The following is a 24,470-nucleotide window of genomic DNA, read 5'->3' as shown; positions in this document are numbered from 1 at the left end:
AAACATCTGAACAAACTGGAATTGGCATCGTGATTAACTAATAATGTGAGAACAATATTGCAAGAGAGAGAAAGGTTAAGTATGCAAAAAACATAAAAATCTCTCATCAACAAGATTGTTTCTTTGGATGCGAAAACTGAATGGAAGAATTTTCAAAATACTTCCTCAGTTTTGCCAGTTATTAAAGAAAAACAACAGAAATACAAGTAATGGTGCAAAACTGAAAAAAAAAAAAAGGAAGAGTGAATGGATTGTAGTCAATCCTTGAGTGATAATGTATTTTGAGTAGAACTTCATGAAAAGTATTTTAGATAATCATTCTAACACCAAAATACTAAATGAAAAGATCCAAAATTAAGGCATGAAATGGCTAAATTCCAAAAGAAAGTGTAGATATTTATGTTCAGTTCTAGACCAGTTCTTAATCACATTAAGAAAAATGCATATAGACTAGATTAGAGTAAACACAGCCTAGTGCCAGTGTGGTTATTTCTGGAATCTAGAGCTAAAGTTGTGTCAAATAACAGTTTAAAGAAATAGTGTGAATCAATTTTCTCATATAATGAATTATGTAATCATGTAAATTAGTGATAATGACAAGAATCAAAAATATCAGAACCATTTAATTACTGAATTGTAAAGCATGTTTTAACTTTAAAGGAGTCTGCTGTAGCAAACTGCTTCAGCAATTGTTCGACTTCATAAAGCATTCTGCAAGTGTTTCTATAAACAGAAAAAAAAAAGGTAGAGGGATTTGAAGTTGAATCAGATTGGGTAAAATCCCAATAATCTAGATTTTCTGGTAATCTCAGGGAGAAGCTTGTTGGGTAAATTCTACAGATGTATACTGAAGAACTGTAAGGCATGTTCTAAAATGCTATAGCATTCTAAATTAATGCCACTAATAATGTTTGTATAAATCTTTTGATCTTTTTAATGCAGAGATGTAGAGGCCTCAAACACAGGCATCTCTCACCTCTTTTCAGTAATGTCAAATGGCAGCAAATTACTATAATGCCTGTGCTATATCTTTATGCCCCACTTTGAACCAGAATGAATATTAGATTAGGAGAAATGGTGAACTGATTATGGTCTCCAATATGAGGATGGAGCAAATCCCACACAGTGTGAGCAAGGTTTGAACCACCAGCTCCTGCCCCAGACCTCTCTGCTGCCAATCTTTTGTCTTGTTCTTCTGCACAGTCTTACAGGACATCCTCCCTTCCAGTCTTTAGGGATCCACATAGGGATTTCTGGCCCCATTTTTGAGCGGCATGCTGTGTCTCTTTAGTAGAAATCTGAGGCACTGTGCTGCTGCCTCACAGACTCTGAGAAGCCTCATAAGCACCTTCCTGAGGGCACCAATATCTGTATTTCTAGTGTGCAACCAACCAACTCATCCACTGACAGAACACAACATACAAAGTCTCCCACTTTCAAATGTAATAAATCAGTTTCCTGTACTCTTCAGTGTCTTCTGAAAGATCATTGGTGTAGACTGTTCTTTGGTTTATCCTGGGAGCGGCCTGTGGGGGGAGTCATTTGGGTTATTTTAAACAAAACCAGATGCTACTCAGCCACATCCCTCTTCATCCATGTGATTTATTTTACAGCTGGGCTGGTGTTCTCTCTCCAGAAATGAAAAATTTGAGTTTAAGCTCACAATGGAGTCCTTATTTTGAAATATTTATGAGATTTTGTTTTATTCTGTTGACTATGAATTTCTACATAAAGAATTCTATGCCTTGTTATTGGGCTTCAAGTCCAGTAGAATTTTTAGTCACCCAAGTAACTCTAATTATATAAGTGCCTCCTCTAAAATCAATGCCATGCCTCACACACCTAAACTGTACCCCTACTTAAGTGCTTTCTTGGATTCAAGCCCAAAATACTGTCATTAGAAAATGTGTATCTTTGTATTTCAGAGCAATGTAACAATAAAGGTGTATTTCTGTAAAACGTCCACATCTCAGATGCATGCTGTCTTTATAAGGTCAGGTTGAGTCAATGGATCACATTAATAAAAATTATAAACAAACAAAGTAGAATTCAATATGTCTATTGATTTCCTTTAAATAATTTGAGAAGCCTGTTTTCATTAAAAATGTGGACATATTTAATTAATATTTGTTTCTACTATTCTATTGTCCTTCATATTCCTATGAATTATGATTAATTATGATGGAATTTTATGCAGATTTAATTTAAACTTGAAGAAAATTATACAGCTTACTGTTCCTGCCACTTTTTTGAGTTCTAGCAAGAACTGCTGCTTGGCTGGAAGGCAGAACTACAAATTTACATCTTAGAAATAAACAGCGAAAAGTAAACAGAATCAGTAACAATCAAAAGCTATTCTCACTACTGGAATGGGTAAAAAGTATACATGATAAGAAGTTTGCTGCTGGAGGCTGTCTTTTTCATCTTTGCTTTGAATGCAATATTTTAAACTGTTCAGATTAGATTGACTGTGGAGCTTAAGATTGTCTTTGCAGGAAAAAATTCAGAAGACTCAAAGCCTTCCCAAACAATTTTAAAAATACCAACTGTAGTGCTGGGTTAGAGGATTGCTATAATTGTCTCACTAGTACCTTCCTTTTCACATTTAACCTCTCTCTTCATACATTGACATCCTACATACATGTCATTTCTTTATACTTAAGCTCTTTGTAGGTATCTCTGAACTATGTTTTAAACCTTACCTGTAAGTGTGGCCTACTTTCTTAGTTTAAGCATTTGATTTTGGAACTTCTTGTTCAGACACTCATCTTACAAATCCATGGAATTTTATGACCTGTACATCTACATCAATAACTATTCTCTTCCAGATTACTTCCAAGTGCAAATTTAGCTAATAACTATTTATTTTTTATTATTAAAATACATAATATCTTCAGACCAAGAAAAAACTTCTTCTATATCTGACTAAAAGATTTCTGCTGTGAAGAAGTTGTGCAGTCGAAATCACTTGTGTGTCAGTAAGCTAATTTTAATTTCAGTAAATCTTGAGACTCCATTCTCTGGATGGCATTGAAGTGTTTTCCAGAATATTGTATGATTCCCAAGGTTAAAAAAAATAACAAAACAAACAAAAAATACAAACATATTTCTGCTGGAAAATTCTCTGTCCATTACAATGATGTTGGAACTAAGGTCCCTTGCAATGCTGATCATTTATAATACTATGATGGTTTTGTGTCACCACTCTTTCTCTTAACTTCACTTGTGATGATGCCATAAATGCCAATTTTATTTGATATTGCGTTGTCCTTCAATTTGTCCCTAAGCTGTCTCCAAATCTTGCTCTAATTGTTTTCTGGAAATACTGCCAAGGTAACAAATATCAATTTCTCTAGAGCCCTCTTATTGGGACTTGAAATGCAGCAGTAAAGTGTATGTCTCTTCCCTTCAAACTTCTAAAGATTTTGTGCATTCTAAATTGTATTATAATTAGTATTAATTATCAGGGATGACTCAGGTAACTATTTTCATAACCTTAAATGAGGATTCCATGTCTTCCTGGACTATAAAAGGTAGCAAATTGAATACTTGTCATTTAATATTATATGAAAGACTGAGGAAATAGTCAATATTTCATGATTACTGTATAAATAGGACTAATTCCTAAGTTAAAAGTAAAAATTGGTCTTGCTTCTTGAGTTTCACATTATTTTTAACAAATGCTTTAAAAAGTATAGGGAAAAATAAGTTTACATGCATTTAAGATCATTTTGTAGCATGTCCATATCTAAAACATTTTCCTTTTCAGTATTTTATTATTTTCACTAAGTTATTATCTTATTACTAATTTAATATTAATCTTAGTTTTAGGTCTTTGTAATTTAACTTAGATGAATTAAAAGTGATCTATTAGTCAATTAGTCAAAAGTAATAGATTTTTTAGGTTATTACTTGCATTTGCAGTGTCACAAGTAATACTGTTTTGCTTATGCTCTCAAAACATGACACTGTGTGAATGACCTTCAGTACTCCTTGTAAGTTGAGGTGTGCTCTGCTATAAGCATCTGATGAGGAAAGATTATGCTGAGATTTTACCAGACTGACAACCTCTTATCTTATAGCTGCACACATGCTTCTTGAAAGCAGGAAAGGCAATTTACCCTCCACTGTGACTATTTATTAGCTTTTTAATTGTCTTGGACTACTTCTGTACAAGAAACTATTAAATCATTGAAGAAAACAAAGAATGTGCACGGTGGGTGAGAGCATCTGTGTTGATAATTTCTAAGTAAATAAATATCACCTATTCAAACAAAATTTTGAACACCTGTTCAAGAGCAATTTCAGCTATTATTATGTTCTTGGTCACTTACTATGTAAGCACTTGTTGATGGAATGGATTACTGAGAAGGACAAAACAGCAATTTCTAGTCACAACTGCTCTCAAGTTTGTGGTAGGAATACTGAGAAATGGGCATCTAGATTTGATTCCCTAGAAATAAATTTTGTCTTTGAATAAAAAAATACAGCATTTGAGGAAAAAAAAAGTTCACTAAAAATAGTAGTGTCTCCTGGTTTTTTTCAGTAGTTGCAAAAACCCCTTCATAAACAACCTGATATGACAGTGTCACAGATGGAGTGCCTTCACTCATAAAAGAGAAGCAAAAATGTGCCAATTGATGTAAAACAACAATTTGACCAAGTTTGATAGTAAAAATGACAGTGGTTTAATAAGATTCAATAGCAAAAGTACACTGGATTATTTATTATATAGAAAATAAAGTCAGACAAATTTATTATGGAGATATCCCCTTTGATTCAGAAAGGATACCCTTTAATTCTAGAATTCTTCTCAAAGAAGGGTTTGGGTACAACTGGTCCTCTACTAGTCTGAAACTTGTTCAATGTTTATATCTGAAGTTTTATAGGTGCACAATCTATCAATTATCTCAGCTCAAATTTCAAATCTTAATATTCAATAAATGACTTACTAAGGATCTGCTGCAGCAAGGAGTGTCTCAAACTTGTGGAGCAACCTTGAGAAGTGCCCCTATTAAGGGGAACATCCTGCTGTGAAGTGGCTGTCATGCAAGAGAGCTCAAATGTTTATAGAGGAGGATAATTGAATTGCAGCAATACCTTCACGCTGCCCACAGAAGTTAATTTCTCTAACACATGCCTTGAGCCAGATCTTGACCAGTGTTATTTTTGGGCAACAAGAGGGGCCTCAGATTGGCTCTTGGCTATTGTGCTCTTATCTGTCTCCCTCACACACACTATGAGTGTGGTGCAACAATCACAACTGCTTCTGGTGGTTATCACTTGATCAGAGTTATGGGAAATAATGGTCAGGAAGCAGGGCAGCACTTCGTCACCCACACGAAAAGGTTATTGAAATACATATATAACCTACTGAAAAGTAGGGTAAAGTACTCCCTCTTTGAATAAAAAAATTAGGAATCAGCTTTATGCCTGAACCAATGCTCGTGGAAATCAGCAAAAGGGATGTATGGATTTGGTTTAAGTCTTTGTAAAACAAAGCTAAATTCTTACATCCTGTTAGACTATGGAAGTACAAAGAAACTGAAGCAGATCTCAAGATCTCATACAGTGCTTTTCTACTTTATTTGTATAACAGACTGACTCTTCACACAGGGGTTAAGAAGATCAGTGATAGGAAGTGAGCATGAATATGGACCAAACTCTGTGCAGAAGATTCAATCAATAAATTATCTGCTGGCAGATCTCTTGCACTTCCTTTTGGATGGGACTAGTCAAGGTCTGACATGACCTCAGATTTTATTTGCTTTATGAGTGTTTCATTTATCTTAAAATACACCATAGTGATAATTCTCAAAATATTTTTTTTAAAAGCATGTGGATAATAAACACTACGTCCTCAGTAGCTAATCCTTGCTTTTTTTTTTTTTTTTTCCCTGTGGCCTTAATGCTACATCTAACCACGTGAATTTACTTTATCAAAAATACTTCAATGAAATCTTCTCATTTTTCTGTTTTCAAGGTGATAGTTCCCAAAACACCTTAAGGTCATAAGTACCTGATTTCCTCTCACTGCCAATTGCAGTTAAACAGTGATTTCCCCCACACAAAGTAGGCTGGGGAGAACTACCAAATTTTACTGAAAGTAACACCACAGATCACATATTTAGGTACTTCAATTTATTAACTGTATTTAAGATTTCTTCTGTGTCAGGTTCTTTTATAAAAATTAAATACTTTTAGTCTTTATCTGTAACACACAACATTTTATCTAATAAATTCTCTGCTTTTGCTATATCTAAGATTTTAGGCAGCCTATTGACCTTTAAATTCTGCTGTCCTCCCTTCTCCCTGCAATTGATTTTTTTGTCACGGGTGCTAATTTTATGACAGAGTACTGGAAATATTTCTGAGGGAAATATAAAGAAAATGTTAACTCTTCCAAAGTAAGCATTTCTTTCACAGTCAGAAGCTTTCAGGAGTGAGAAAAGAGGTGGTGACAGATTCAATGACTTCAGTAGTTCCTCACAGCTATGTGTTTCTGTGACTTATGGTGCTTCTGAAATTAGCTGATTCCCACAATGTTTCCATGAAGAAATACATACTGTCTTTCTAAGGTCTGTTATGAGCTCCAACCTACTTTTAATTTTTAAGTTAAGGCATATTATTAGTGTGATCATATTCAAAACTTGTGTATGATATGGTCAGAAACCTTCAAGCAAATTATAGAAATCTATGTTCAGTTTGGATAGGCCAAAACTGGTTACAATTTGAAGATCTTTTTGTTTGCATTATGGACTCTATATATTTTTTTACAAATTCACTTAAAATGCTAAACAAAAAGTTAGTTGTAGGATGTGTGTGGACAACAATATGCTAAGTTTCATCCATCACATCCCAAAGCTACATTAACATTCAAGCCATCCTTTTCTCTCTGGTACTCTACCAGAGAGCTATTTATTTTGCTTTCCTTCTTAATTTACTATGTCATTCTTTCCCACTAGGTAGTTTCAATAATAAAATATAACATGTATTGGAAAATGAAATTAAATTTAACTTTCAAAGCAGGTCCCTCCAAAGGCTGAACAAGTGACATTGTTTAGGATTCCTGCGGGATATCATTGTACTTAAGTGCTTTTATTTTAGACAACGTTTGTTTGATGTTTTTACTAGCATTGGGCTCATTTTTAAATGAAAAATTTCTAACTACCTAGCTAAGAAAACTCAAGTATTGGCTTTTCAAACTCCATTGCCTTCTGCCATATTCTCATCCCTACTGCAGAAACAAGAATCCTTGCGGACAATGTCAGGGAGTTACTTTGTCACCTGGCACAAGAGATATGAAACAATGGTAAATTAGGTCTTCATGCTGTGTAAATTTATCTTGAACAGACAGACTTCTTACCATTTTCTTCATTTTTGTAAATAAGGACATTCAGGCTAGTATTTCACTAAAGAGAAGACAGCAGAAAAAAAAATTGACCAAATATGAATTATACAAAGAGGTGAAATTTAGTATGAACTCTAGAAAAATGGAAAAGGACAGGTAAAGAAAATTCACAATTTAGAAGTAGCATGAAGCACATTTTTTAATTGAAAGTCCTAGAAAAATATGTCTATTAATAAATCAACTATCTGTAATGTTGACTAAACATCAGGCATTTATGAGAAAAAAGAAAATAGTCTTTGAGTAAGGAATTAATGGTTCTTTAAAGAATATCACTGATGACAAAGGGCACATAATCAGATATTAGAAAATATATGCATAAACAGATATATTAGTATACTTGAAAGACCAAGCTTAAAATTATTTTATTTAATGAACTCTAAGTTGGAAATGTGTAAGAATAATTGGATTGGAGAAAGCAAATGGAAATTTAAATAAATGAGGAGAATATACTCCGTGTTTTTAGATTATGGGGACAGAAATAATTGATTTCTAGTTATGTGGGTCTGTTTATGTATTTTATCTGTACAAGGTGAATTTCTATGGTGGATAAATTTGCAAAGAAGCATCTAAGTTCAGCCTAAAACCAGAATTTTTACACTTAGTAGAGATTAATTGAAAGTAATTCTAATAATTTATTTTATATCCAGTTCTCTTGCACTACATGTAGATAAAAACTTTGGAGTTAAGTAGTTTTATTCAGTATACAGTGAAAAAAAAGGCTTGAATTTCAGTTGCTATATATCATTAACTTGTGCTGGAGCATCATTGTCATGCAGTACAAATTTGAATGCCTTTTTTTTTCCTCATCATAATTTCACACTGCAGTGCCAGAATGATAGACTCATAATGGGCTCCCTATAGACACATACAGAAATCATTTTGTCATGGTTATCTCACCTTGTAACAGCACCGAAAGCAGTTGGTCTCCATGGTCTTGCATTAAACTGTCACATCACTGTTAAAATCCTCTGTTTCAGGAAATGGTGACAGTACATCTTGAGTGCTGTGAAAAATAACGACTTCATTGCCCACACTCAGTGGCTCTGTAAAACCAGATTACTCATTTATTTATATGGGAGGAGAAAACATTTTTCAATAGTAAGTGATCGTAGCAATTAAACATTTTCTTTGCTTGTTTAGCTGTCTCAAATTGATGATACCAACATTTTACAACTCCATGACTGAATTTTGAAGCAATTTTTTCTTATTGTACTTTAGCTTGCCCTGATTTTCAAGCCATTTTAAATATACTCTAAACATGAATTTTTTTTACTCATGATTATTTAATTTCTCATTTTAAATACAGCTCAGCTACTCCCCTCAGAGGACACTTAATTTTTTAAAATCTTTGGATATTCACTTTTCAATGGCTTTTTTTCCCTCTTTTTTTCTTGACCATAGTTGACACCAGTTCACTGAAATCCTAGATGGAAGAGAAATTTATTATCCTGCTTCTGTAAGAGAAAAAAATTGCACTGTTTCAAATTCTTTGGCTCTAAGGTCAATTTTTTTTTTTTTAATTTAATAAAACTACCATTTTAATCATGCATCTAGAAAGCAGCATCTTTCTGTACCAGAAAGGCATGATAATGAGCTGGACTAACTTTGAGTACTTAGCAAGCAAAATATATTTGATATATTAATGACACATCTGAGAGTGCTAAAGATAAGTGTATTATCTAGTATGACCCTTTTCCATTGTAAGCAAAGCAACATTCTCTGTTAAGGAAAGCCAGATTTTTGGAGACTATTCCAAATTACCTGTTTGGTGCCAATCGAGCCATGGTCATGGGCAACAATGCAAATGACTGTCCACAATGGATCTGGAAAATGGGGTTTTCTTAAGAACAATCCAGATAAGAGCTCTTACTGTAGTTGGTTATCCTGCTTATACCCACCCTTTCAGTGCTCTGTCTGCATTGGTTTGATTCTGGGGGAAGCTCAGGCAGAAGTACATGCTGCTTCATGCTGAGATGCTGCTCAAAGTTATCAGTCCTGAGCATTACCCAGCACAGTCCCCACGCATACCCTGGCTTCTTTTTCCCCCCTCACACATCTCTCTGATCTCCAGGCTCCTGCCACACTTCCAGGATCTTTCTTCCAGTCAAGACCTTCAACTTCTTTCTCACCACCCCTTTTCTCTTCAACACCACGTCTTCTTTGCAGGAGCTACTGTTGTAGCACCAGCTAACTCTCTCTGAAACCTTGGACTGCTCTCCCTTCCCCAGTTCTCTCAGTCTCAACATATGATTAAATGGAAGATGCTCTCATGGCATCTTTACTGGATTCAAAGCCTGCAATCTTTATTTGGTCATGATATTATCAAAGTTTACAATAAGGCCACACGATGAGTGAAGATAAAAAGTTGCGGACTTTTGCTTGAGATGTTTACCCACACCCAAATCCCCAATTATCTACTGTCTGCTGGCATTTATGATTTAAGCTTTTTTTTTGTTCCTCTGATAGTCACACTAAGGATTTCTATTCTGAGGAATGATTACCCAATTTCAGGGATGTCAATCCAACCAGTTTCACTGGGATTCATACTCAGCAACTTTGTCTCTATAAATTACGGAAAATTACGGAGCTTCCATTATTTCTTTACATTGTAGAATTTATGCAGAATTTGCCAGTAACAGGCAAAAATTAAAATTCATCTTAGTTCAATCCTAAATTCTATGATCTATTTATCATTTAGATTAAAGGTTAATCTTCAGATTATTTGTAAACTTCTGTTTGGGTTTTTACTAGTGTAAAATTTTGTCCTGATTATTTTGCTCATAAGGACAGCAAATTTAAATAGACTTAGGAATCTAAGGATATGTGAACTCATTAATGGTCTGTTGAATTATTTAAACAAAATTAACAGTGCTCTATGTCCCCTGAGATTCTTATCTGGGAAAAAATGACATCCATGTTGTGCACCTGCTGGGCAATGAGAATGTCACAGTTTCTTGCATGAGAATTTTAGCCTCTTTGACAGAAAAGTGCTCATCTGGTTATTAGAGTCCAGATGTACTTATTATTTCTAATACCATTTGTCCATTCCATTTCTTTTACAATGAATTGATCAAGAATATTTATATTCATGTCAGTTTAAAATAATTTAGAAAAATAGAGTAAGACACCTCTTCTAAAAAACCCAAAACAACCTCAATGAGAAAGAAAAGTATAAACCCAAATGAAAGAATGACAAGTAAAAACATCTCCTTAAATCCTTTTATATTGCCTCTAATGCATTTTCACGAAGGCAAATTTTAACTGTAAAAAATGTGTTGTACTTTCTTACAACTGCTTCCACAAATTAATAATTTTTTCCTTATATTTAAGCTATAAATCTTGCTATTCTTTTCACTTGAGCTGTAAATCCTGAAAATCACAAATGTAAGCAGAGATTCCTCAGGCCTAGAGATACAAATGAAATAATAACTGTCCCTGTGCTTCCCGTGGTGACAGGTATGTTTAGCATAAGTCTTGGAATAGAGCTCTTTGTCCTGTCATGGCAGTTTTTTATCTGTAGGAGGTATCCAGATGCTGTTCCTTTGCCCTTGGTTTTGATGTGGCTTTGCAAATTTGTCTGCCCTAATGACATCCTCTCAAAAAAAGACAGATACTAACTGTAAAAGAAAAAAAAAAAAAAGAGAGGGAAAATGAGGAAAGTTTTTTGTAGGAATGGAAGAAACCACTCTGATGCTTTTCATCTTTAAACAAATATTTCATGGGGCATTGGAAAATTAGAATAGATTGAAAGAAAATCTTGGGAGATCTCCTGCTGTAGCAAAAGTAAAATCAGCAAGCCTCAGCTTGCACAGTTTATTATAAAATCATCCTGTCAGAGGACATGTTTTTCTCTTCAGACCCACTGTAAGTTTTGTGTGACTAGCATCTCCCATCTGCAAGTCTGTCTTAATTTTTCTCTGCCAGGAGAAATCATACCGGTGTGTTGTTTTGTTTGTTTTGTTTTATTTTGTTTTTCTTTTTTTTAAATAATGGAACACCTGTACTGTCTGCTATATGTTTGTTCTTAATTCCTATTGAAATTTGTTCAACTGGCTGTCAAGAAAGCTTTATCTCCTGTACAAATATTTCTGACACTTGTACAAGATAATTTTAATGTGGCTGTTCTCTCTTTATTCGGAAATTTTCTGGGTTTTTTTATATTAGGTTCAGACAACTGAAGGCTCAAAAAATAAAAATATTAGATGAAACCCTATTATAGATGCAGGGTGGTTTACAGAAGAAAAGGTAACTAAATTATGGATATCTCCCTTCTCCTCTTCACCCCATGGAGACAGTAATGGCTTAACCTTGAATGGCCAGATGTAAAACAAATCATCTATATGCAGATTTAGAACACTGAAACATCTGGTAGATGAGATTTGTTCTTTAACTCTGCTAGATTAATCTAGGTCAGTGGAATTTCATAAAAGCATAACAGTTTGCTATATTGTATCTCTTGCATGACTTTATTATTTCCTGCTTAATACTTGAATGCACCTAGTATGCATATACCCAAAAAACATATTAAAAGAGTGATTAAGATTTCAATATGTGGAAAAGCCAGAATTAATGTTGCCAGTGTGATTTCCTGTACCATTTCTGTTCCTCTCTGTGTAAATGCATTATAAACTGAAGTTGAAAAATTTATTTTTGCTTACATTATGTTGTTTCCATACATGTACTCCAATTCTCCTACATGTCAGTTAAATTCCACAATACTGGGTGTGTCTTCTGCCTAGAGGATTATTTAAGATTTTAGATTAAGTGGTGGTAACTCCTTTCTCTGCTTTTTGCTGGATTATGAATTGAGGAGACTTCTTTATTAATAATAATATTGGATGCCGTGATAGTTAAATTATAAATGTAATCTTTATTTTTTGAGAAATTTTTTAAATCACAATCAAATTTTTAAAAACACAATCACAATATGTGTTCTTAATACAAAGCTGTCACGTTATTTTATGAAAATTGTTGTGCAAGGAATTTTATGTTCACTCTTTAATTTTAAATGCAAATATATGCATATTTAAGAAGCTCATGGGAATGATGAGTACTTCTATAACAACCTCTAATGAATGTGTGTACTGGTAGAATCTCTGTTGATAAGGTTTTCTACTATGTAATTTTAAATTTGTTTGTGGTAATGTCCCTTTTTACCTGTGACACTTATTCTTTACCTTCATTAGCTGTTCATATTTTTTTGTGATTTCTCTCATTGACAAAGTTAACAGAAACACTTGTATCTCCTTTCAGCCTACATTTTGCTACACCAGACAAACTAGAATTTCTGAGTCCTCTGTTCTGTGACAGGCTTTCTATTTCCCTTGCCATTCTACCAGCCTGTTTTATAGGGTTTGGATTTTGTTACGGAGCCATTGAACAACCCAGTTGGAAAGGGACCTCAGATGTTCCCTTTTGTTTAGAAAGGGAGCCTAGGTAAGAGTTTCTAGCACCCTGTTCAATTGTGTCCCAAAAACCTCCAGTGATGGTGCACCTACCATGTCCCTTGGGAGGATGTTCCAGAAGGTTCTCACTGTAAGACCTGTCTTCCTTACATCTTTTTGAAAAAGTGCTTTTCTCTAATGAGACTCTTCCTTTTGTTTTGCCAATATGCATTTCAAATAGAAAATACTGTGACATTTGTCTGCCTAAAATTCAACCAGCTCTGGGGGCTGAGATGCTGTTTAACCTCAGAGAAGGTTTTTAATAAAGTAATGACCTTCCTTTGGAACAAAGACATAAAAAAATGTGATCTCAACAAGCAGAGTTCACACATCATTACCTGAGGTTTAGACAGTTCAGTTTCCCAGTGCACCTAATCTTTCAATGCATAACCTGTGTGCAAGAGATTCACATATAATCTACTCTAGTAACTGGCTTAACTTGACATTTTAAGAGTTGATACTTTAAAGACTGCAACATAAAATATTTTTCAGTTTCATGCTTTCATCCTTGAAAAATATCTAGGAGTCTTACCACTATGTAAAATTACTACTTTGAAGTAGAGTGCCTGCATTCAAACCCTGAGATGATCCTAGACCACATTTGTATTGGTAAAATTTAGTAGAAGCTAATAGAGCCATACAAAAGCTAGAAATATATTTTTTCATTTTTACAAACACATCTATTATTAAAAATAAAATTTAATAGTAAAGATTTCTTGCCAGTAATGAGATTTAGACGTCCAGAGAGGATGTGTCCCACTTTTCTGACATATTAATAGTGCAGATTCCCTTTTCTTTCATTGAGGACTTTCTGCTGAGAATGAGAATGTGGAATTATAAGTCTCAGCTAACAAATATTAGAAATTTATATCTATTTCATATTTTTATTGAAACAAATTATTTTTTTAGATTTGACCTAGAGTTTCTAGAATTATTTATGACACACAGAAAATATTTTTCCTTATATATGATTTATTCCTTAATATTAGGCTACAGGAAAGAAAATAACATTGAGGCTTTTACATACAAAATATGTTTATGAGGCAGATAACTGCATACATATTTTAAGATAATATCAGCAACTCTATGAAAATTACTCTTTTTTTGAAAAAACTTCATATATGTAAAAGAGTCCTGCAAACAATGTTGCTTTCACATAATTACTTAGCGGTAAATCTTATTACTTTTCTTGACTGTTTATGTTTTATCTAGCATTTACATTAGATAGGGAAACTATGACAGGTGCCAGTGGAAATAAATATTTCATCCTCACCTGAGGAGGAAGTCCAAATAAAGAGCTATAAAGCTTGAGAGCTGAAAATATTTACTGCAGTGTGTGTGTTGACAAAAAAATTAATGAAATCATATCCTTAGTAAATAATTGTGATATGTTTTTCCAGTTCTGACCCCAGAAACTCTGAGTTATGAACTCCTTCCCTGCAATAATTGAAACAAGATAATTTAATACTTCTAATTCATCTTTCAGATGTGTTTTACCCTTGCATTTTCACTGTAGAGAAAGTTGTGTAACAGCTGCATCATCTATTATATTCTCTGATGATAGCTATTTGCCATTCAGTGAAGGCAATAACAAAACATTTTTGGAGAACATAACTTGTTTACCTACTTTTTGTACTAATATAAAACCACTATTACTTATTATAAACTTCAACTTACTTATGATTGATGTGATATGATAAAAAATACTGTACTACTCTGTACAGTACTGTACTATTCTATACATGTATATGTATATTATATAATTTTATATTATTTTTAAGGGGCGCTCTAGATTGAACCACAAATAATATCAATACATTTTTACATGAAAGATTCCCATAAATGTTTTCTCAGCTGTCTGAAAGGATTTATATATGGGTCACACTCCTTTACATTTGACTGCATGGAAATATTTATTCAGGAGTATATCAGGTTATTCAGGATATCCCTTATCATCGGCTGATGGAGAGAGGAGCTGGGTGGGTGAAGGAATGGGATTTTTTTCCTGCTTCATAGAGCACTGTATTGGCTCTGCCAAAGTCATCTTATGAGACCAGAGGGTAGAGCACAAAGGTTTGGAGCACTCATACAGAGAAATTTATTTTTTTACTTTCAAATGAAGGGAACTGTTTGACTTGTATTATATCAAAAATGCATAAATATTTATATTTTAATTGACTAATTTCTTCTATTTTGTTGTTTACCTAATTTTGTTATACCACAAGTAATTAAGTATGAATACATGGATTATAATGCAACTAAAAGCATTCCTCAACTCATTCTTGATTTAAAAATAATACAAATGAAGCTTAATTTCCCTCATGTTCTTTCAGCCTATTGTGTGAGTTATTTAATGTCTGTGAAAGAATTGTCATTTGTTGGTATGTTTATCAGCAAGAAATAAATATCATCAAAGTATATTACATTATATTATATTACATTATATTATATTACATTACATTGCAATATATTATATCATGTTATGTTATGTTATGTTATGTTATGTTATGTTATGTTATGTTATGTTATGTTATGTTATGTTATGTTATGTTATGTTATATTATATTATATTATATTATATTATATTATATTATATTATATTATATTATATTAATAATTCTACATCAGCAGAAATAATTTAAGATACAAATTGCATTTAAATTGATTTGTGTCTGCAGGACATATTCAGTTAAAAATGTGACAAGAAGAAATAAAATTCTCTCTATGTGCTTTCCTTTCAGCTCTTTCAGAGTAGATAATTCACGCTGTATGCATCAAATTCTATTAAAAACAGATTCTAGTTATGCCTTTAATTTCTTCTGTTCCAATCCATAAGTTTATAAAACAGCAATGAAGTAAACTAAGTAAATGAAAATCTTTATAAATTAAATTCTACTACCTGCAGCTCTGCATTTGCCCCTGTGATATTTCCCCTTGCCTGTTAGTCCTGCTGCAAATTCCCAGAATGTCAGGTGCAGCAGCTGGATATTTCCACTGCTCCCAAGAGAGGGTGACCTGGTCACAGCTCATCACAGGGAGTTCTTGCAACATCACTGCCAGACCTGCTGAGAGCTGGGAGCTCTTGAGTCACTTCTCAGATTTCATACTGTTTCACATGGTAGGATCTAAATAAGGGCATTTTTCTGATCCTGAAGTGGCAGCAGTGGTTCCTAAAACATTTTAACACTATCAGCAAGACCTATAAAAATTCTAAGTATTTATTTCTAAAATGACCTAATATGCTTCCCAGTAGCTCCTTTAAGAAGCTTTCTAGCAGGTATTGTTTTCAAAAAATAATTTATGAATAGACATAAAGGTTTAAAAAAAATAACAGCTTGAAAAAGTATTTTTTTTCCATTTTTAAGGATGAGGGTTCTGTTCTCTATTCTTCTGTACTTGTTAATTTTCTGTCTTTATAATGATAAAAAACCCCAACAAACTTAATAGGCCAGATTTCAGATAGTTAAGTTTCCAATCTCAATTAATTTCCCTCTAGGTAGCTAGTTCTCAGTTACAGGTGTTAGAAGCTAACATTTTCAAAAGAACATAACTTCTAGAAAATAATTCTAGCTTGTTAAAACTTAAAAAATAATCTGTAACAGTTAAATCAAAGTAGGTTGTAAGCATGCCTAACCACTTTTGTTTTCATTAAGGTCATAATGCTCTGAAACACTGGCAGAAGGAATATTTTATGCAGTTTTTTTAATACACTCATATGCAAACCAGATTTATATACTTATTTTCTTCTTCTCTGAATTTTAAATTTTAAGTGTATAAAGTATGAGCTTATTTCATTGGTGTCAGTAATTTTCTAACCTCCCCCCACCAAAGCTTCTTTGCTATTGAATATCATCAAAACAAATTAAAATATATAGGTCTCGATTCACATTATATGCCCTTTAGAATAATTCTTCATTATACTTCAGATTAAATCTTTCACCTTTAGTTGCTATTTATGAAAATACCAATTCATCTTGTCGTCGTCTACCACATATAACTTAGGGGCAAGTGGGTATCTCTGCCCTGTTTCTCTACAATAAAAGCTAATTCAATATTTTTTTGCTTTGTAGATCAACTAAACAATTTCTATCCTTGTGTTCCTCTCCTGACAAGACCCCCTTGCAGCCCCCACTGCTGGTGCTGCAGCATCTGTGCCTTGTACAGTGTCTCAAAGTACCTGTAAGAAATGAAAAAAACTGAGCTACTCTTTCCTTATGCAAGTTTAATTAGTCCTCAGATTTTTGTTTTAAGGATGTACACCTTCTGTCTTTTAGAAACAAACCCAACAGCCTTGTGTGCCATAACTGAGCTCTGCATTTTACATGTCCTGAGGCCTGACCTGCACAGCGCATCTTTGCTATGCCTCAGTATATTTGGACTCTGTATTTTGTTACTCTCCACATCAATAAGGACTTCACAGTGGATAGAATATAAATGATGTACTCTTTCTCATATTAATGTGGCAAAATTAAAAAAAAATATATATTGAGTGACCTGGTTTAGTGGAAAGTGTCCCTGCCCCTGGCAGAGGGCTTGGAACTAGTTAATCTTTAAAGTCAGTCCAACCCAAAACATTCTGAGATTATATCACAAAAATACTAAAATTACTTTAATACAAGAAAAGCACTTGAAAATTGCTACCCTGTTTTCTTACAGCTGTGAATGCCTTCTTGCATTCTGGAAGCATTTCCTACTTAATTTTTTGCTTTATTCCATCAATAAAAATGTATTTATAACATTGAATAAGAAATGAATAAAATTTAACTCTTTGTAAATAAAATACTGAAACTCTGACCTAAATTTTCCTTATCCAGTGGAATATGGATCGTAAGATCTCTGGGTTTTAGTTAAAGAACACCGTTTGAAATACATGTTTCATGCTTATAGCATACATAATGACAAAGAAAATCGAAGCTTATCTTACTTCATTTGCAGGGTTTTCAGGCCAGTACTGTGAAACAGAAATGAATGAGTGTGATTCAGCTCCCTGCTTGAATGGTGCTGTTTGTCAGAATGATGTCAACAGCTATGATTGCTTTTGCCCTGAAGGTAAGTTGTTCAAAATAATTTATTTTTATTATCAATATTCAAAACTGCCTGCAGTTTGCAAAACATCTTCTTGACAGGCATCAAGTCATCATCAAAACTTCCTTTCTATGAAAGTTGTTCTTTCCTTTCCAAAGTCTTCTTGGCATCTTTGTCCACCAAGTCAATGTGTCTACCAAAACAACCATGGTCATTAAGATTGGAGACAAATGAAGAATGGAGACAGCTATACTCCTAAATGCTACCTTTTTTTAGACAGAACATAATGATTTTAGCAAAGTTTGAAGCAGTGGAGAAAACACAAATGAGCAGTATATGAATTCCATGGAAATTATCATCCATAACCTTACAAAAAGTGTTTTTACCTTCATTAATAATATGCATATTTCTCACTGATCATGGCAAGCTACAATGGTCACAATGACTTTAATAGACCATCACTAAAAAAACCTATTAGAATTTTAACAGAGAAAAATACTATGATTTTTAGCACCTGTGGTCTGTTTCTTTAAAAATGCACTCTGCTCTTTGTTATCAGAACTGTATGAAAAAAATTAGTCAAAGAAAGCTAAATGTTTTAAAGCAGTTAAAATTATAGTTTCTTTCTGAAATGCTTTCACAAATGGGTTCCTTACAAATATTTTTAAATGTATTTTTAGTTAGAAATAAAGCCAAAGTGGTAAATTATAGCCTGATACATTATATGTTTAAATTTCTTTTATTTTAATCTTCAAATTCTACTATTTTCTAAATATGGACTCATGGTAGCTGATTTTATACCTGACAATATTTCAAGTATGCATGCATTAGTACAGGCATTCCTGTGGTGATAACTTCAGAAACTCATCAAAAGAGATGAAATTGCTACAAATAATTCTCATAAATACAGTCTCTGTCATTAGTTAGCTTAAATTAGAAGCCAAAACAGATATTGGAAGATAGCTGGAAATTAACCTTGGAAAAGATCATTTTGCTGTTTAAACTGCCTGACTAGCTTATACAAAAATAAATTTTGCCAACCACATTTCCAATTTTGTGGCTTACATGTTACCTGTGAGACATGGGTCTGATTAAACTTTAAATGCAAATAAGAGCTGTTATTTTATACATTATTAATGAATTAAGGGTAATTCTAAAGTTTTATGACTTAAGGATCAGTGGAAATTGGTTCCATGGTCAGTTTGAGAAATTATAGGAATATAGCTTGCACTGAGGATACCAATAGCTCAGCATTAGTCATGGTCTTCCTGCAGCCATGGCCTGTGACAGCACTAATGACACTCATTTTGTAGCATGACCATTAATTAGAATACATTTACAAGAGCATGAAAAGTCAGATATTGGAGAGGAGATTTTCTAGCAGTTTCAACTACAAAAAAAAAAACTTTGGCCTCTGAGCTTGCTAAAAGTCATTATGATAGAAGAAACTGGGGTGGTTGAGTCTGGAGAAGAGGAGGCTCAGGGGAACCTCACTGCTCCCTACAACTGCCTGACAGGAGGTTTCATTGAGTGGGGGGTCTGTCTTTCCTGCCTTGTCTCTAGTTAGAGAATAAGAGGAAATGGCCCTAAACTGTGTCAGGGGAGGTTCAGATTTGATATTATAAGCTAAGAAAAAATCACTGAAAGAGTGGTTTGACACTAGAACAATTTCCCAGGGAGTGAAGTCACCATCTCTGGAAGAGAGAGAGGTGTCTGGATGTGTCACTTGGGGAGATGGCTCAAGGGGAGTTGTGGTGATGCTGAGCTGTTATTGGACTGGATGGTCTGGAAAGCCTCTTGCAACCTTCATAATTCTGGGGTTCTGTAAAACAAACAAAGAAAAAAATAGAAAAGCAACTATTTGAGAACTGACTTTAAGAGAGATTTTAAGAGTTGATTTTTATTTTGACAGCAGATATCCAAATCCCAGCTTCACTTCATCTGTAATGTTGTCAAAATCAGCAGATACATAATTCATAAGTTCTTAAGTGTTAATGAACATACTGAATCCTAAATTTGTGCTTTCATTTATTGACTCCTTTTAAACTATATTTGACACAAAAAAAAAAGCATTTTTCTATTAATGACAGTGGAGACAAAACTTTTAGAATGAGAATCCAAGGACTCAAGATAATTTTTTTACATGAGTAAATTGAAAATGAGGGACCTAAAGACATTGCTTTAGAAAAATAAGACACAGATATAGCTGAATAATGCATAGCTCTTTGGTTTTATTTCCAAGGATTTGAAGGCCTGAACTGTGAAATCAACTTTGATGAGTGCACTTATGGTTTCTGTAAAAGCAATTCAACGTGTTTAGACCTGGTTGCAGACTACAGCTGTGCTTGCCCTCCAGGATTCACTGGTAAGATTTCTTTTAACTTGGAAAAGAAGTTAAATAGTTAAACTATTAATTTTCTTTCCTGAACTTATTTTCACTTTTTTCAGTGTTTTAGCATTAATAAAAATAAAATCAACTTAAGGTTCTGTGCGATTGATAATGTTTTAATTTCCCTCCTAATATGATACAAAATGAAAGCAGTGTGTGTATGGAAAGAAAAATTGTATTTTGCATAGAAGAAAAAAATTGCTTAAAACTACCTAATCTATGAAACATAGGTGAACAGGTAGCTGGTGCTATTTTTCTCAGATTTTATCACAGCCATACTTGATGGAGATGGTAACAAGAACACAATTTTAGAAAGATTACACTTTGTTCTCTTTAACAAAGGTGCCATCAGATCCTTATGACAAATTCTCGTAAGTTGCACAATTATTTGCATGTCTACCAGGTTTGAGAAAATAGCTCTTGCATCGTGGAGAGTCTTCAAGGCTCTATTTTCTGCCAGAAGCAGCTAACAGGAAATCAATAAAACTGTCTCCAAATATATGCCATCTGAAAAAACAATGTCAGGCACTGAACACTGACTTTCAGCTGCTGATTTCAGAGAGGCAGATGGAGCAGCATTATTTATAAGTAGTAACAGGAAAACAAGCAGTGGCAGTCTAAGAAGTCATACAGTTAGTGGATATTGTAATAAAAAGCCAAACAAGTTTGTCCAAGGAGCTCAAAATGAGTGGGGACCAGTAGAGAGGAGAGGAAAAAAAAATGAAAGAGATCTATTAAGGAGAAATAAAAAGTTAAAGAAGTAAGTAGAACAGTGAAGGATGAGGAGGCAAAACTAAGTTAGTTGCAGAGCATTTCAGGTCCATAATAACACCAATGACGTTCAGTTTAGAGATTCTTCATTCATATTTCGTCAATGGTTAAATGTAGGAAGACAGGACAAAAGGAATCTGAGATAACATACAGAAATTTTAAATCTGTGGAAGCAATAGTAGTTGCAATTGCCACCAACTTCTGTGAGTTTTCATGCAAGCATATTCTTATATTATTCAGCATTACAAAACCGAGATGTGATATATTTCCCGTAACATATTATTCTCCTTTTTACGTTGGTAACTGGCTTTGCTTTCATGAGTTCACATACTATGTCTATTTTGCATCAATTTTGAAAGTAACAGAAGTGATTGCAAAGTATTTGTTACTATAGATAGAAGAAGTTTAATGCAAAAATTTTAAAATAAGAAGTTTTTAAAACTTTCTCCTGTACTGCTAGAATCCAAATGGAAAATGTCAAACTTTTCTGTAGTAGGTTGATAACAGTCAGTTTAAACTGGGTAATGCAGGGAAAGTTGTTCATTTGAAAATACAGCAACACTATTTTGGGATATGATGGAGTCCACATTGTAGAGCCAGAACTACAAATTAATGTGTGAGTGTCACTAAGGAAGCCTGGGATAGAGTATGTATTCCTCAGTAGGGACTCTTTATCCTATATTCTGGATATATATGCATCATACTGATGCAAACAGTTTGCCAGTAACATCCTTGTTCATTCCAAGACAAACAGGATTCAGGATCTGTCAACAGGGAAAAACTTACAAGTGAGTTACAAGTAGATTTTATTGAATACCTTGAGGCCTATATTGAAGTCATAGAAGTTCACATGACTGCATAATAGGCTAATATGAAAAAAAGCTCAATTTTCTCCTGCATTTCCTATGTGAGGGATTTTCCATCACGAATGTGCTATTGATCTCACTTCATATTGTTTTTTTTTTTTCTGTGAGACAGGACATCTCCCACAAGAAATAAAGTAAACCAGCCTACTAACTGGAATTAGGAGTAGGGACAAGGATCCTCCTGATTACACTGAATATTTTTGTTTGTGCTCATGCTTTTTGTACAATTAATTCACAGTCAGTCATTGTGGATCTCATTAGGTCTGCTCTCTCCAAGCCTTCCAAAACCTGCTTCAGCCTCTCTAGAATGAGTCTGTGATGTGAAATACTGGATATTTGGGCTTCTGTCTTATGCAAAAGGCAAACAACAGCAAAAGAGTCTTCCATGTTCTTCTGAGTTTTAAAATTTATATAAATGGTACGCTTAGATATTGCTGTAGTAACAGTGATACACTCAAAAGCTATTTAAGGGCTAAAGGAAACATAGTATGCATATATATAAAATTTTTATCCACTTAATATTTAAACAATGTAGAAATTGCATAATTAATTTAGAAAAACATCATAAACAGAGCAGTTAACTGATAGTAATTAGCTCTGATGAATGCATATGTTAAAAGTTCATCAACAGACCTGCTAACATCCTGCCAATCACATCTTGTAGTCTTCTGATGAGACTTGCACAAGCTAGTAACATTTGAAAAAGTCCACTAAGTGTATAAGAATGACTTTTACCTTTTACTTTCTTTTAAGCACACTTTTGTTTTCCTACCATATTAAAAACAATTTCAGAAAAAAGTTTACCTTTAGCATCTTAGCTGGTCAGGTACAAAATTGTCTTAGGCTGGTTGTTTGCCTCTTTTCCTGTTTACTATCTGTGTGAAGTGGCATCAATTCTGAGTGGGATCACATCCCTTGAAACTAAAACTGTGATGGAAGGACAGCATTGGACAGGAGGGCCTCCATGGATGGCCTTGGATGAATTCCCCTTGAACCAGGCAGTGGTGCTCCACAGGTGGTGGATCTTTGTTCTTTCCTGAGAACAGAGGTGGGGACAGGCAGTGCAACATGTGCTGCAGGGAGCAGGGCAGGACAGTGGAAACAACTCTCTCCTGCTGAGGAAAGACAGCAGGACAGGAACACCCAAATTATCTGAGAGGGTCGTGAGAAGAGCAGGGAGCCCTCTTGCGGCTTCTGCTGCCGGCTGAATTGTTTGATGCTGAAAGGGTGAGCACCAGAATTCTGGCAGCCTTTGGAGCTTGCTGCATAGAATTTCCTTTACTCTGTCCAAGATGGGCAGTTCCTGATAAAGACCAGGAAAATACTTTCTCTACAACAAAAGACTGAGGGCTTTCAAATGCCCTCCCATCGCAATCTGCATACACAGGAATACGGTAATTATCCTGTAGTAAAGAGCTACTGGACAAATGGACAGATAGCAAAACTGCTACTTCCTTCCCTCCCAGTGTTTTATTTGATTTTGCCAATTAGAGGGGTTTTGAGAACACCTGAAGTGAGATAGGTAAAGGCAGTGCAAGTCTGTTAAACTGGCCAGCCTCGAAAATTAGAAAACATCCTGTTCAACGTATACAAACATCTTGTTCAATACATAAAACACATACTTCAGATAGGTGAAGTAGGGAATTTTAATATTGAACAGTGGGACAGCTTTAGTCCATTGGGTAGTAAGACACTTCAAATTAAAGCATCAGTGGGAGGGTGTTGAATTCATCAATGATAGAGAAGGAAGAGGCAGTTCTGTGAGGTGCAACTACTGATCATTTTCATTATTTGAGTGGATTTTCTCTGGTAACACAAGTAATTGGAAGTAAAGAACTCTGTAATTCAGTGGTTTTGGATGAGAAAGCATGGGTTTTTAATCTTTAATAAATGATGGGATTATATTGTTCCATCGTAAACCTTTTTCCTTTTTTAATTGTTGGAAGAGATGAATTAAATCCTTTATTTATTTAATTAATAATTAAAAGGATTTCAAATCTGTTCATGTATATGGATAAGCCCTATGATAGTAAGATTACACCAGTGAATACTGGGTGGAAAAAAACTTGATTTCAAAGTGATTTTTACTTCATCATTTAGCACTGAATTTTGTATTTGTAGTTTATATGCATGAGAACCTTAACCTGACTTCCTCACTTATATCAAGGTCCTTATGAATCCTCTATGTGTAAAATGATCCTTCCTCTAAGTTTTGCCCATGTCTCATTAATGTTTACCATTATAACAAGACAGTATGAATCAACAGTCAGAATCTACCATCAGTCACACATTGACTTACATTTACACAAGAGACTAAATAAATATGCAAGCCTTCTAATATTCTTTCTGAAGATCAAGTCCATATAGTTTCCTCTGTCATGACTCATACTATTGGGCTTTAGGATCCTGTAGTAGATATTGTGGCTAAGCAAGTGGACACGGCAACACAGAAAATTTGAAAACCAATATTATACAAAGATGAGCAAGGTCTTGCAGCTCAGGTCAAGCCATCACAAGACATAAGATAATATCTTTCTCTGGGCTTTCAAAAATCTTTCCTGTGT

The 24,470-nt window shown here is 34.0% G+C and overlaps 1 protein-coding gene across 1 annotated transcript in view; it reads left to right on the top strand.

The window, feature by feature from the left end:
• EYS (eyes shut homolog) overlaps nt 1-24,470 on the top strand; it is a 704,733-nt gene that overhangs the window by 161,596 nt on the left and 518,667 nt on the right. The window contains exons 12-13 of the mRNA XM_064707313.1: nt 17,791-17,904; nt 20,123-20,245. Coding sequence (XP_064563383.1) covers nt 17,791-17,904; nt 20,123-20,245 — 237 coding nt within the window. The remainder of the gene's footprint in view (nt 1-17,790; nt 17,905-20,122; nt 20,246-24,470) is intronic.

This window comes from Zonotrichia leucophrys, chromosome 3 (assembly GCF_028769735.1).
Source record: "Zonotrichia leucophrys gambelii isolate GWCS_2022_RI chromosome 3, RI_Zleu_2.0, whole genome shotgun sequence".
In the NCBI taxonomy this organism is placed as follows: Eukaryota; Metazoa; Chordata; class Aves; order Passeriformes; family Passerellidae; genus Zonotrichia; species Zonotrichia leucophrys.
Note: the sequence above shows the minus strand (reverse complement) of the source record. Positions and strands in the feature narration are given on the sequence as shown.